Source organism: Heteronotia binoei, chromosome 21 (assembly GCF_032191835.1).
Source record: "Heteronotia binoei isolate CCM8104 ecotype False Entrance Well chromosome 21, APGP_CSIRO_Hbin_v1, whole genome shotgun sequence".
NCBI classification, from domain to species: Eukaryota; Metazoa; Chordata; class Lepidosauria; order Squamata; family Gekkonidae; genus Heteronotia; species Heteronotia binoei.
In genome coordinates, this window is record NC_083243.1 from 5,517,771 (window position 1) to 5,533,638 (window position 15,868).

Below are 15,868 nucleotides of genomic sequence, written 5' to 3' on the forward strand. Positions count from 1 at the left end.
CGGTTCTGGAGGCTCACGCCAAAAAAATGATGTGAATGGAATGAGGCGGAAGCAGAAGAAAGCAGCAAAGACATTCAGGGGCCTAGAGACCAAGCCCTACGAGAAAAGACTGAAGGACCTGGGCATGTTCAGTCTGGAGAAAAGGAAGTTGAGGGGGGGGGGGGACATGATTGCTCTCTTGAAGTCTTTGAAGGGCTGTCCCTTAGAGGAGGGTTAGAGGAGGACTTGCAACAATGGGTTTAAATTAAGGGTGGGAAGGTACCAGCTGGGTATTAGGAAAAATATTTTTACAATAAGAGTTCCACAATGGAATCAGCTACCTGGGGAGGTACTGAGCTTCCCCTTTTTAAACAGCAGCTGGACAAACAGTTATCAGGGATGCTCTAGACCAAGGGTGGCCAATGGTAGCTCTCCAGATGTTTTTTGCCTACAACTCCCATCAGCCCCAGCCAGCATGCTGGCTGGGGCTGATGGGAGTTGTAGGCAAAAAACATCTGGAGAGCTACCGTTGGCCACTCCTGCTCTAGACCAGTGGTCCCCAACCTTTTTGGCACCAGGGACCGTTTTTTCCCACAGACCGGGGGGTGCGGGGCAAGGTGATGGTTTCTGGATGATACAATTGTGCACTTTATTTCCATTAGTTTGGTGCAGTGGTTAAGTGCACGGACTCTTATCTGGGAGAAGCAGGTTTGATTCCCCCACTCCTCCACTTGCAGCTGTTAGAATGGCCTTGGGTCAGCCATCGCTCTGGCAGAGGTTGTCCTTGAAAGAACAGCTTCTGGGAGAGCTCTCTCAGCCCCACCCACCTCACAGGGGTCTGTTGTGGGAGAGAAAGGGAAAGGAGATTGTGAGCCGCTCTGAGATTCGGAGCGGAGGGCAGGATATAAATCCAGTGCTGTCGTATTATTATTATTATTACATTGCAAAATATGAAATAATTATACAACTCATGGCCCGGATGCTAACAGCCACAGACCGGGACCGGTCCACTGCCCAGGGGCTGGGGACCCCAGCTCTAGACTGATCCTACACTGAGTAGGGGGTTGGATTAGGAGGGCTGTATGGCCAACTCTGTGATTTTATGGTATAAATACTTAGGGGGAGGTGTTTGTGAGTTTCCTGCATCGTGCAGGGGGTTGGACTAGATGACCGCGGAGGTCCCTTCCAACTCTAGAATTCTATGATTCTATGACTGTTAGAGCGATTCCTCAGTGGAACAGGCTTCCTCGGGAGGTGGTGGGCTCTCCTTCCTTGGCGGTTTTTAAACAGAAGCTGGATGGCCATCTGACATCATTGAGGATTCTGTGAATTTAGGGGGAGGTATCTGTGAGTTTAGAGTGGTTCCTCAGTGGAAGAGGCTTCCTTGGGAGGTGGTGGGCTCTCCTTCCTTGGAGGTTTTTCAACAGAGGCTAGATGGCCATCTGACAACGATGAAGATCCTGTGAATTTGGGGGGAGGGGTTTGTGAGTTTCCTGCATTGTGCAGGGGGTTGGACTAGATGACCGTGGAGGTCCCTTCCAACTCTATGATTCTATGAAATACTTAAAAATGAATCATACACAAGAAATCCCGACATTAAACAGAGATTTCGCAGCCTTTGAAAATCTACAAAAAAAAGATAATATTAAAAACAAAGGCTGATAATCTTCTGCTTATTACTAAACCAGAAGCGTCGGTTATCGCAAGCTACAATGTCCCATTCCGTTTTGAACTTATACTTTGGGAGGCTAATGCAATAACAACAGTGAGAAAAGAAAAAATAGCCATAAATGTTGGCAGTGGCCAAAGCTTTGTTAGCCCGGCAATGAAAAACTAATTCCTTTGACAAACCAATGGATTTTTAAAAAAAAAAAACCTCTTTTACCTGGCCACAGAAAAGATCTCAGAGCAACTTTCTGCCCCTGAGTATTCTATGCATCAGTCCCGCTTTCTGGAAAAATTGTTCCCTTTCTTTGATGTATGTAGAAAAACAAGGTGAAATACACAACACCTGGAAAGTGTATTAGCTTTTTACTTACGAAGCACACGTTGTCTTTTAACCTCTGTTATTAATATTGCATATATGTTGTCCTTGTTTCTATTGTCGGTTTGTAAAAGAAAAATAAAACGTTTTTAAAAACCTGACTTACCGAAATCTAAGAACTGTAATGCTTATGTGTTTAGCTAGGTTTGAGAAATGTTAGTAGACCTGATTTTTATTGCATGCATTTTCCTGAACGTGTATGATGACTTTCACCTGTTTGTCAAATTCTTGCCTAACACAAAGAGCATGCTTTATTTTAAATAAAACCATTCTCTCTAAGAAGTTCACTGTTTGTTCCGATGACACAAGATCTGAAGGCTGGCCTTGACTATTTCATTGTACTGGAAGAGATAAGTCTCAGAAAGGTTGCTCAGCCGATAGCCAGTTTGGTGTAGCAGTTAAGTGTAGCGGTTAAGAGAGCCAGTTTGGTGTGCGGACTCTTATCTGGGAGAACCGGGTTTGATTCCCCACTTCTCCACTTGCAGCTGCTGGAATGGCCTTGGGTCGGCCATAGCTCTGGCAGACTGTTGTGAGAGCCCTCTCCAGCCCCACCCACCTCACAGGGTGTCTGTTGTGGGGGAGGAAGGGAAAGGAGATTGTAGGCCGCTCTGAGACTCTGTCCTTGAAAGGGCAGCTGCTGTGAGAGTCCCCTCAGCCCCACCCACCTCACAGGGTGTCTGTTGTGGGGGGAGAAGATGTAGGAGATTGTATACCACTCTCAGTCTCTGACTCAGAGAGAAGGGGGGGCTATAAACCTGCAGTCGTCTTCTAAGTGCGCGGACAGTTATCTGGGAGAACCTGGTTGAATCCCCACTCCTCCACAGGCACCTGCTGATGTGACCTTGGATCAGCCGCAAGTTCTCTCAGAGCTGTTCCTCCCAAGAGCAGTTTCTGTCAGAGCTCTCTCGGCCCCACCTATTCCACAGGGTGTCTGTTGTCGGGAGGCGGAGGGAGGGAAAGGAGATTGAAAGCCGCTCTGAGACTCCTTTGGGCAGTAAGGGAAATACGTGTTTATACAGAGATTGATTATAATGTGGGATTTGCTGCCAGAGGATGTTGTGATGACCACAGGAATAAACAGCTTTAAGAGGGGAATACATAGATTCATGGAGGATAAGTCTGTCAGCAGCTGCTAGCCACGGTGGCTGAGGGGAACCTCCACATCCAGAAGCGCTAATCCTCTGAATTCCAGAGCCAGAGGACAACATTAGGACAAGGCCTCAGCCTATATGCCCCGTTGTTGGCCCTCAAGAGGTATCTAAAGAAGTGAGCAATGAGTCACAAAAACTCAAACTCTGCCATGAATTTTATTTAAGGTCCTGCGGGACTCTTGCTCTTTCCGACTGGTTGGGGCAACTGTGAGACAGGAGGCTGGACTAGAAGCCGTGGCTTAGGTTGAGTCGACTGAAATGGAATCCGACGAAGACGGAGGGCTCCTAAGGTCAGGAGCTTGGGTATGCTCCTTGAGTCCTCCCTTACAATGGGGGCCCAAGTAGCGGCCACAGTTAGAGCCGGCTTTTTCCACCTTCAGCGGGCACGGCAGCTGGCCCCGTTCCTGGAGCACGACGACTTAGCAATGGTGATCCATGCTACGGTCACCTCAAGAATAGATCACTGTAACGCTCTCTACATGGGGCTACCCTTGACGCTAACCCGGAGACTACAGCTAGTGCAGAACGCTGCGGCGCGGCTGTTAATGAGGCTGCCACGATGGGAGCACATTCAGCCGGTGCTGAAAAAGCTGCACTGGCTTCCTGTTGTGTTCCGAGTTCGTTTCAAGGTGTTGGTGTTGACCTTTAAAGCCCTTTATGGTCAGGGACCTGTCTATCTGCAGGACCGCCTTTCTCCACATATTCCCCAGAGAGCACTGCATTCAGGGACGAAAAATCTATTGTCCATCCCTGGACCAAAAGAAGCCAGGTTGCGTACGACACGAGCCAGGGCCTTCTCGGTGGCAGCGCCAGAACTCTGGAACGCTCTCCCGGAGGCCATAAGGGCCCTGCGAGATCTGTCTACACTCCGCAGGGCCTGTAAGACTGAATTGTTCCAACAGGCCTTCGACATTTAACCGAGAGAGAGCTGCCACTGGACATCATATAGAGCTCCATACAGAGTACCGATGGTCACCATCGAACTTTCAGAACCGCTATACTGTACTGTATTAATACAGCACCAGGAAATGTTTTAAATAATTTAAATCTGTAATTATGTTTTATTGGTTTTTAATGGAAGTAATGTGATGTTGTGAGCCGCCCTGAGTCCGCTTGCGGAGAGGGCAGGAAATAAGCTTAACGAAATAAATACCGTGAATGAATGGACCCTCACTGGTGTGATCCAGCAGGGCTCTTCTGATGTTCTTATAAAGGCCTCGGCCTCCATGCCCTGTTGTTGGCTCTCCATAGGAACTGGTTGGCCACTATGTAAGACAGGAGGCTGGACTAGATGGACCACTGGTCAGATCCAGCAAGGCTCTTCTGATGTTCTTATGAAGGCCTCAGCCTCTCTGCCCTGTTGTTGGCCCTCCAGAGGAACTGGTTGGCCACTGTGTGAGACAGGAGGCTGGACTAGATAGACCCTCATTAGTCTGATCCAGCAGGGCTCTTCTGAGGTTCTTATGAAGGCCTCGGCCTCTCTGCCCTGTTGTTGGGCCCTCCAGAGGAAGTGATTGGCCATAGTGAGAGACAGGAAGCTGGACTAGATGGGCCCCTAATCTGCTCCAGCAGGGCTCTTCAGACGTTCTCATGAAGGTCTCAGCCTCTATGTGAGGGGTGGGGAACCTCCGTCCCGAGGGCTGTATATGCTCCTTGAGGTCACTTGGTGTGGCCCTCGGGGATTGCTGGACCAAACCGAGCCATATGGCAGCCTCCCTGGGGCCTGGCTGGCCAGCGAGGATCGTGGGGCCCAGCCGCGCTGTGCAGCAGCCTCCCTAGGGCCAGGCAGGGATCAAAGGGCCCAGATGTACCGTGCGGCAGCCTCCCTGGGGCCTGGCTGGCCGGACAGAATCGCTGCAGGGCCTGGAAAAGTTACTGTCACCGTTCAGTTTGCACTTTATTATCCCAGATGGTGTGGCCTAATATGCTAATATTAGGGGATGTGGTCTAACACGCTGCTGAGTTCCTGCTGGGCTTTTTCTAAAAAAAAGCCCTGGACCTATGCATTTGCCTAGGGGGGCGGGCTGGGTGCGTGTGGGTAGGTGTGCCAGATTAGGCTCTCCCCACATGACTTCAAATAGAAAAACAATTATTTGCATTAATTTTGCTGGCCTGAATCATACTCCCTCTGCGGAGCACTATTTTTTAAGTTGAGAATTTTTTATGGCCCACAAATGATGTTATAAATATCCATACGGCCCTTGGCGGAAAAAAGGTTCCCCACCCCTGCTCTATGCTCTGTTGTTGGTCCTTCATAAGAACCGGTCAGCCACTGTGTGAGACAGGATGCTGGACTGGATGCAGTGCTTTTTGTAGAAAAAGCCCTGCAAGAACTTATTTGCATCACCATTTTCACACAGGGCTTTTTTTGTGGAGAAAGCCCAGGAATACATTTGCATATTAGACCACACCTCCTTTCGCCAAGCCAGCTGGAGCTTGTGTATTCCTGCTTGAAAAAAACCCTGATTGCATGGACCCTCACCGGTCTCACCCAGCAGGGGCTCTGGAGGGCTTGTTTTATGAGGTAGAGGCACCGGTTTTTCAGCATAGCATCCAGTGACTCTCCCCAGAATACCCTCCAAGTTTCAAAAGCATTGGACCAGGGGGTCCAATTCTGTGAGCCCCCCAAAAAGGTACCCCATCTTTCATTATTTTCAGTGGAGGGAAGGCATTGAAAAGGAGTGTGGTCCCTTTAAATATGACGGCCAGAGCTCCCTGTGGAGTCCAATTGTGCTTGTCACAACCTTGCTCCTGGCTCCACCCCCAAAGTCTCCTGGCTCCACCCCCAAAGTCCTCAGATATTTCTTGAACGGGATTTGGCAATCCTACAGAATTACAACCTGCCTCCTGCAGGTTACAGAAATAATTTCCCCTGAAACAAAAGCGGGGTGACATGATAGAGGTTTACAAGATTATGCCTGGGATGGAGAAAGTAGAGAAAGAAGCACTTTTCTCCCTTTCTCACAATTCAACAACTCGTGGGCGTTCAATGAAATTGCTGAGCAGTCAGGTTAAAATGGATAAAAATAAGTCCTTCACCCAAAGGGGGATTAACATGTGGAATTCACTGCCACAGGAGGTGGTGGCGGCTACGAGCATAGCAAGCTTCAAGAGGGGATTAGATAAAAATATGGAGCAGAGGTCCATCAGTGGCTATTAGCCACAGTGTGTATATATATGTGTGTGTGTGTGCGCGTGTGTGTGTACACATATATTGGCCACTGTGTGACCCAGAGCGTTGGACTGGAGGGGCCATTGGCCTGATCCATCATGGCTTCTCTTATGTTCTTATGTGACAGAGTGTTGGACTGGATGGGCCATTGGCCTGATCCAACATGGCTTCTCTGATGTTCTTATGTGACTTAGTGTTGGACTGGATGGGCCATTGGCCTGATCCAACATGGCTTCTCTTATGTGACACAGCGTGTTGGACTGGAAGGGCCATTGGCCTGATCCAACATGGCTTCTCTTATGTTCTTATGTGACACCGAGTGTTGGAGTGGAGGGGCCATTGGCCTGATCCAACATGGCTTCTCTTATGTTCTTACGTGACACAGAGTGTTGGACTGGAGGGGCCACTGGCCTGATCCAACAGGGCTTCTCTTATGTTCTTATGTGACACAGAGTGTTGGACTGGATGGGCCACTGGCCTGATCCAACATGGCTTCTCTTATGTTCTTATGTGTCACAGAGTGTTGGACTGGAGGGGCCATTGGCCTGATCCAACATGGCTTCTCTTAGTGTTCTTATGTGACACCGAGTGTTGGACTGGAGGGGCCATTGGCCTGATCCAACACGGCTTCTCTTATGTTCTTATGTGACATAGAGTGTTGGACTGGATGGGCCACTGGCCTGATCCAACATGGCTTCTCTGATGTTCTTATGTGACACAGAGTGTTGGACTGGAGGGGCCATTGGCCTGATCCAACATGGCTTCTCTCGTGTTCTTATGTGACACAGAGTGCTGGACTGGATGGGCCACTGGCCTGATCCAACAGGGCTTCTCTTATGTTCTTATGTGACGCAGAGTGTTGGACTGGATGGGCCATTGGCCTGATCCAACAGGGCTTCTCTTATGTTCTTATGTGACGCAGAGTGTTGGACTGGATGGGCCATTGGCCTGATCCAACAGGGCTTCTCTTATGTTCTTATGTGACACAGAGTGTTGGACTGGATGGGCCATTGGCCTGATCCAACAGGGCTTCTCTTATTTTCTTATGTGACACAGAGTGTTGGACTGGATGGGCCATTGGCCTGATCCAACACGGCTTCTCTTATGTTCTTATGTGACACAGAGTGTTGGACTGGATGGGCCACTGGCCTGATCCAACATGGCTTCTCTTATGTTCTTATGTGACACAGAGTGTTGGACTGGATGGGCCATTGGCCTGATCCAACACGGCTTCTCTTATGTTCTTATGTGACACAGAGTGTTGGACTGGAGGGGCCATTGGCCTGATCCAACAGGGCTTCTCTTATGTTCTTATGTGACACAGAGTGTTGGACTGGAGGGGCCACTGGCCTGATCCAACATGGCTTCTCTTATGTTCTTATGTTCATGCTTTGGAAGGCAGACTCTTTGGCATTCCACCCTCCTGAACTCCTTCTCTGGCTGTCCTCCAACCCCAGCCTCCAATAATCGAATATCCCGGAATCTCCCGACCCAGAGTTGGCACCCCACCCCTTCCCCTTGCGAGGCTCAAGTCGGCCAGGCGCGACCAAGCGAACGCGGGACACGGGGGGAGGCGCGGATCGCTGCACTCCCAGCGCGGGGGACAGGCGGGCCGAGGCGCTGGAATGTTCCTCCGCCTTCCATGGCAGTCTGCCCGCAGTCCCCGGGGAGAAGAAAAACTCTCATCGCCGCCATCCGCCCCTTGGACAGCACGGGGGCCGCTTTTTTCCCGTCCGAAGTCTCGCCCGTTCCCCGAGAACACCCCCCTCCTTGGCGGTGGTGCGGCCCGGCGCGCGGACTGAGCTGAGGGGGAGGCGCGAGGCCGTTCCCGCCAAAAGCCCCGAGGCGACGCCGGCCGCTTCCCTCAGCTCCTCCCGCTCGCCCTCGCGAGAAGAGCCGTCCTGGCGGCGGCGCGCGGTTGCTGAGGCGACGGGCTCGCGCTCGCCCTTCAGGCTCGGCGAAGATGGCGGCCGGCGCTCTCTCGCCTCCCGCCCCCCTCCCGCGTGAGCTCTGCGCGGCCGAGGAACGGAGCGGGCACTGCGCCGTGGTGGACGGGGACTGCCTTTATGTGTGGGGAGGATACGTGGTAAGGAAGGCGGAGAGGGCGGGAGAGCCGGACGCCTCCCTTCCCCTCAGGGCGCCGCCCGAGAGACTGACGCGCTCCTCCGCTCTCGCCTCAGGAGGGACTGAGGGGAGGAAGAGGGAGGGGCGGGGCCTCCTCTGGCCGCCCGCTGATTGGCTGCTGCGCAGGGGTGGGGCGAGGTTGAGAGCAACGTTGGCCCCGCCCCTCCCTCCAGCTATGAATTAGGACAAAGTAGTAGTCAAGCTTACCTTTAAGACCAGCCAAGTTTTATTCAGAATGTAAGCTTTCGTATGCATGCACACTTCTTCAGACGGGGGCGGGGGGAAGGGTACAGTGGGCTGAAATGACTGCAGTTGGTAGGTTCAGAGTGCAAACTGATACAAAGTTAGGCTCAGATGGCAAAATAGTGTAATAAATTGGAAAAGTATTTGGTCTGGATAGCAATAAAAGGTAATAAATGTGGCCTGTTGATTGCTGTTGCTGCAAGTCTAAGTAAAACAAAAAGACATGTATTTCCTAGGGATGAAAATGGCATAAGGAAAACTTTATCCTCACACTGGAAAAGCCTCACATGTTGAATCTATGTCTGGCAAGCAGGGTAGGAATTAAAGGAAATGCTTTAGAGACCTAAATTGTCTCATCTACCCATTATTTGTACTTAGAATAATAGAATCATAGAGTTGGAAGGGACCTCTAGTCCAACCCCCTGCACAATGCAGGAAACTCACAAACACCTCCCCCTAAATTCACAGGATCTTCATTGCTGTCAGATGGCCATCTAGCCTCTGTTTAAAAACCTCCAAGGAAGGAGAGCACACCACCTCCCGAGAAAGTCTGTTCCATTGAGGAATCGCTCTAACACTCAGGAAGTTCATCCTAATGCTGAGCCGGAAATTCTTTTGATTTAATTTCAACCCATTGGTTCTGGTCCTACCTTCCGGGGCCACAGAAAACAATTCCACCCCATCCTCTATAGGACAGCCCTTCAAGTACTTGAAGATGGTGATCATATCACCTCTCAGCCGCCTCCTCTCCAGGCTAAACATCCCCAGCTCCTTCAGCCTTTCCTCATAGGACTTGGTCTCCAGACCCCTCACCATCTTCGTTGCCCTCCTCTGGACACGTTCCAGCTTGTCTGTATCCTTCTTAAAATGTGGTGCCCAAAACTGAACACAATACTCCAGGTGAGGTCTTACCAGAGCAGAGTAAAGTGATACCATCCCTTCATGTGATCTGGACACTAGACTTCTGTTGATACAGCCCAAAATGGCATTGGCCTTTTTAGCCACCGCATCACACAGTTGACTCATGTTCAGTGTATGATCCACTAAGACTCTTAGCTCCTTTTCGCACATACTACTGCTAAGACAAGTCTCCCCCATCCTATAACCATGCATTGGATTTTTCCTACATAAATGCAGAACTTTACATTTATCCCCGTTAAAATTCATTTTATTGATTTTAGCCCAGTTTTCCAGCCTGTCAAGGTCATCCTGTATCCTGTTTTGGTCTTCTGCTGGGTTTGCAACCCCTTCCCATCATTTGCAAATTTAATAAGCATTCCCTCTATTCCTTCATCCAAATCATTGATGAATTCTGGGAGTCCTCCAGGCCCAGACTGGAGGCTGGCAACCCTACCACCATAATGTGCTTCTTTTCAAGGCTGAAGTTTTGATTAGTTGGATCCAGGTGCAGGGGGAGGGTTTTCTGCAGGTGAAGGGGGAGGGTTGCCTTTGACCACCCAAAAAAAGGCTGTGGTGAGAAATTCCTGGAGATTTTTGGGTTTGAACATATGAACATATATGAATCTGCCTTATACCGAATCAGACCTTTGGTCCATCAAAGTCAGTATTGTCTTCTCAGACTGGCAGTGGCTCTCCAGGGTCTCAAGCTGAGGTTTTTCACACCTAAGAACATAAGAACATAAGAGAAGCCATGTTAGATCAGGCCAATGGCCCATCCAGTCCAACATTCTGTGTCACACAGCGGCCAAATATATATATATATATATATATATATATATATATATATATATATATATATATATATATATATATATATACACACACACACACACACACACACACTGTGGCTAATAGCCACTGATGGACCTCTGCTCCATATTTTTATCTAACCCCTTCTTGAAGGTGGCTATGCTTGTGGACGCCACCACCTCCTGTGGCAGTGAATTCCACATGTTAATCACCCTTTGGGTGAAAAAGTACTTCCTTTTATCCGTTTTAACCTGTCTGCTCAGCAATTTCATCGAATGCCCACGAGTTCTTGTATTGTGAGAAAGGGAGAAAAGTACTTCTTTCTCTACTTTCTCCATCCCATGCATTATCTTGTAAACTTCTATCATGTCACCCCTCAGTCGACGTTTCTCCAAGCTAAAGAGCCCTAAGCGTTTCAACCTTTCTTCATAGGGAAGGTGTTCCAGCCCTTTAATCATTTTAGTTGCCCTTTTCTGAACTTTCTCCAATGCTATAATATCCTTTTTGAGGTGCGGCGACCAGAACTGCACACAGTACTCCAAATGAGACCGCACCATCGATTTATACAGAGGCATTATGATACTGGCTGATTTGTTTTCAATTCCCTTCCTAATAATTCCCAGCATGGCGTTGGCCTTTTTTATTGCAAACGCACACTGTCTTGACATTTTCAGTGAATTATCTACCATGACCCCAAGATCTCTCTCTTGGTCTGTCTCTGCCAGTTCACACCCCATCAACTTGTATTTGTAGCTGGGATTCTTGGCCCCAATGTGCATTACTTTGCACTTGGCCACATTGAACCGCATCTGCCACGTTGACGCCCACTCACCCAGCCTCAACAGATCCCTTTGGAGTTCCTCACAATCCTCTCTGGTTCTCACCACCCTGAACAATTTAGTGTCATCTGCAAATTTGGCCACTTCACTGCTCACTCCCAACTCTAAATCATTTATGAACAAGTTAAAGAGGATGGGACCCAGTACCGAGCCCTGCGGCACCCCACTGCTTACCGTCCTCCACTGCGAAGACTGCCCATTTATACTCACTCTCTGCTTCCTATTACTCAGCCAGTTTTTGATCCACAAGAGGACCTGTCCTTTTACTCCATGACTCTCAAGCTTTCTCAGGAGCCTTTGATGAGGAACTTTATCAAAAGCTTTCTGGAAGTCAAGGTAAACAACATCTATCGGGTCTCCTTTGTCCACATGTTTGTTCACCCCCTCAAAGAAATGTAACAGGTTAGTGAGGCAAGATCTTCCCTTGCAGAACCCATGCTGAGTCTTCCTCAATAACCCGTGTTCATCAATGTGCCTACTCATTCTGTCCTTGATAATGGTTTCTACCAACTTTCCCGGTATTGAAGTCAGACTGACTGGCCTGTAATTTCCCGGATCTCCTCTGGAACCCTTTTTAAAGATGGGGGTGACATTTGCTACCTTCCAGTCCTCAGGAACGGAGGCAGATTTCAATGAAAGATTACAGATTTTTGTTAGAAGATCCACAAGTTCAACTTTGAGTTCTTTCAGAACTCTCGGATGTATGCCATCCGGACCCGGTGACTTATTAGTTTTTAATTTGTCTATCAGTTGTAGGACCTCCTCTTTTGTCACCTCAATCTGACTCAGGTCTTTCAACACCCCTTCCAATATTAGTGGTTCTGGGGCGGGCAAACACTTCTCATCTTCCACGGTGAAGACGGAGGCAAAAAATGCATTCAGCTTCTCAGCCATTTCCCCATCCTCCTTCAGTAATCCTTTTACCCCATGGTCATCCAAGGGCCCCACTGCTTCCCTGGCTGGTTTCCTACTTCTAATATATTTGAAGAAATTTTTATTGTTGGTCTTTATGTTTTTTGCAATATGCTCCTCATAGTCCCTTTTTGCCTGCCTGATCACAGTCTTGCATTTGATTTGCCACTGCCTGTGTTCCCTTTTATTAATCTCACTTGGACTGGTTTTCCACCGCTTAAAGGAGTCCTTCTTACCTTTTACAGCTTCCATTACTTTGTTTGTTAACCATGCTGGCCTCTTCTTATACCTGTTTGTACCTTTCCTAACTTGCGGTATGTATTTTATCTGAGCTTCTAGGATTATAGTTTTAAATAGTCTCCAAGCTTCCCCAAGGGTTTTGACCGTATTTATCTTTCCTTTCAGTTTCCTCCTCACATGCCTCCTCATCTCAGAGAATTTACCCCTTTTAAAGTTAAATGTGGTTGTGGCGGTCTTTTTGGGCAACTCCCTATTTATACAAATGGTGAAATCAATAACATTATGGTCACTGTTCCCAAGCGGCGCAATCACTTTTACGTCTCTCACCAAGTCTTGGGCATTACTTAGGACCAGATCCAGGATCGCCCCACCCCTGGTAGGTTCTGAGACCATCTGCTCCATAGCACAGTCATTGAGAGCATCAAGAAACTCAATCTCTTTCTCTCGACCAGAACACATATTGACCCAATCAATCTGCGGGTAGTTAAAATCACCTATTACGACACAGTTTTTACGTTTAGCCGCTATCTTTAATCCCTCCATCATATTATAATCGTCCTCTCTCTTTTGATTTGGTGGGCGATAACAAACTCCCATAGTTAAATTTCCTTTTGGGCCCTCTATTTCAACCCAAAGCATTTCTAAAAGGGAATCTAATTCTCTGACCTCAGTCTTACTGGACCGTATATCCTCTCTGACATACAGAGCCACCCCACCTCCAACCCTTCCCTCCCTATCCTTCCGATATAACTTATATCCAGGAATCACCGTGTCCCACTGATTCTCCTCATTCCACCAAGTTTCTGAAATTCCCACAATGTCTATGTTTTCTCCCAACACTAAACATTCCAATTCACCAATTTTACTTCGGACACTTCTAGCATTTGCATACAAACATTTATAATTTCCCAAGCAAGCTAGGCCCGCCACCTCTCTCCTGCCGCCTCGAGACTCTAGCAGACAGTCCATACTGTTTGTCACCATCACAGTGGACAACTCTGATCCGTTACTCGGTAGAAAAATAGAAGCCAACCCTTCATCTCTTTGAGACGAGTCCTCCCGAACCAGAGACATTCCATCTCCTGTCGGCTTTCCCCCAAGATTTAGTTTAAAAACTGCTCTGCCACCTTTTTGATTTTAAGCGCCAGCAGCCTGGTTCCATCCGGAGACAAGTGGAGACCGTCTCTTTTGTACAGCTCCGGCTTGTTCCAGAAAGCATCCCAGTGCCTAACAAACTTAAACCCTTCCTCCTTACACCATCGTCTCATCCACACATTGAGACTTCTAATTTGCGCCTGTCTCTCCTGCCCTGCACGTGGAACAGGTAGCACTTCCGAGAAGGCCACCTTGGAGGTCCTGGCCTTAAGTCTCCCACCTAGCAGCCTAAATTTCTCCTCCAGGACCTCACGACTGCATTTCCCCACATCGTTGGTGCCAACACGCACCATGACCACAGGCTCCTCCCCAGCACTGTCTATCAGCCTATCTACTACACGCGTAATGTCCGCTACCTTCGCACCAGGCAGGCAAGTCACCATACGGTCAATACGCGGTTTTGCCACCCAGCTGTCTACTTGCCTAAGGATCGAATCACCAACTACCAAGACCCCCCCTCTCCCCCTGCCCAGGGATGGTTCCTTGGCACGAAAGGATACCCGCTCACCAACCGAAGAAGAGGTCCCTTCTGAGGGCGCATTCCCCTTATCCTCAGCAAGGTGCCCTGTTCCCTCTCGACCCTCACGCTCTCTGGCAGCAACGGGGCTGCCACATTCAGAGTGGGGCTCATCTAATACGCCCCCAAGAGTCTTCCCCAATTGCCTAACTGACCGTCTCTGCTTCTCCAGGGCAGTCACCTCGGCCTCAAGGGTACGAACTCGTTCCCTGAGGACCAGGAGCTCCTTGCATCGAGCACACACCCAAGACTTCTGTCCTGTGGGCAGATAGTCATACATGTGACACTCAGTGCAGAACACTGGAAAGCCCCCACCCCCCTGCTGGCATTCTACCTTCATGATATATATATTAAATATACAGTCCTCTTTAAATGCTGTTGTTTACGTGGCTCCCCTTCTGGAAGGTCAACTTACCTTATTGGGAGAACAAGGAAATCAGGGATCTGGGTTCCTGGTCCTTAGGAAGCCCCCAGGCAAAGAGCCACAGGCCAAGAGCCCTTTAGCTCGCGCCAAAGGCTCGCGCCTTTGGCAAGGCGCAGCTTAAAATGCAAAGAGGGTGGAGCAGACCACTCCTAAGCAATCATCAACAATTACTCTCAATCAATCAATCACTTTCACCTTTAGCCCACTCACCCAAACGTACAGCAGTTCCCCAGCTATCACAACTCAGCCTTTTCAGCAGTCACCCAAGCCTCAGAATGAAGTCTTTCAAAACACAGAAATTCTTAGCAACTTCTCCAGCTGTCTCAGCTTATCAGAGCTGCTCTGCTCTGTTCTGTTCCTCTCAGGCCTCTCTGAGATGTGCTCAGCCTTTGGCAAGGCGCACCTGTTTGCCTGGACCCTTTTTTGGAGATGCCAGGGATTGAACCTGGGACCTTCCGCTTCCCAAGCAGATGCTGTACCACTGAGCCACCGTCCCTCCCCATGGGTTTGGTCCTGGAGAGGACATGATTTGGGGAGGGGAGGGGTCTCAGCGAGGTATCGTGCCATAGAATCCACCCTCCAAAGCAGCACTTTTCCTGCAGGAGAACTTATCTTTATAGTCTGGGGATCGACTTATAATTCTAGGAGACTGAGACTAAAACTAACTTTTGGCCACAGTCCCATTAAGACCAGTGATGGCAGCCAGTGGCTCAGATCCCATCCTGAGTGTTAGAAATGGAGCTGGAAACCAAGGGGTGTAAGGTCATTGCCGCCATTTTACATATGAAGCAGTTCTGGTACATTATACAGCCTGAGCCTGTGCAAGCTTATTCAGAAGTAACCCCTATTCAGCTCAATTGGAGCTTTCTCAAAAGTAATTTGTAAAAAACCTGCCATCTGTCCTGAGTTCTTTTTACCAATCATTTTCTTTGCACAGTGCTTTCACTTCAAGATATATGTTTGTGTGTGTGTGTGTATAAATACACATAATAGTGCTTTGTTTCTGATATACTCTTTCCTGTACCTACTTCCAATTTACAGCTAAGCCAAATTTTATTCCCCTCCCTCCCAGATACCCGGATGGGTCTTAAGTGGCCACCAAAACTCATTGTAAGAGGAGTTATGATGCCTTGTACGTACTATAATTTTGCAATCCCTTTGGCATTCCAGATCGCCAGTTGAATGCGAAATGAAATTGTCTATAGAAAATGAATTTGTGAATTTTATTGATTAATTGTTTATATGCCTTTTTGGTGGGGGGGGATAGTCAATTGAAGAAAATGAAGTTTACCTTCCCAATGATGAGCTCTGGATCTACGAGATTGACAGTGGATTATGGTAAGCCTCTTTACATCCAA

General features: G+C 48.7%; 1 protein-coding gene across 1 annotated transcript in view; it reads left to right on the forward strand.

The window, feature by feature from the left end:
- The first annotated feature begins 8,212 nt into the window (after positions 1-8,212).
- Positions 8,213-15,868, forward strand: part of KLHDC1 (kelch domain containing 1) — a 41,836-nt gene continuing 34,180 nt past the window's right edge. The window contains exons 1-2 of the mRNA XM_060262193.1: positions 8,213-8,432; positions 15,778-15,848. Of these exons, the coding sequence (XP_060118176.1) occupies positions 8,310-8,432; positions 15,778-15,848 (194 nt within the window). The 5' untranslated portion in view covers positions 8,213-8,309. The remainder of the gene's footprint in view (positions 8,433-15,777; positions 15,849-15,868) is intronic.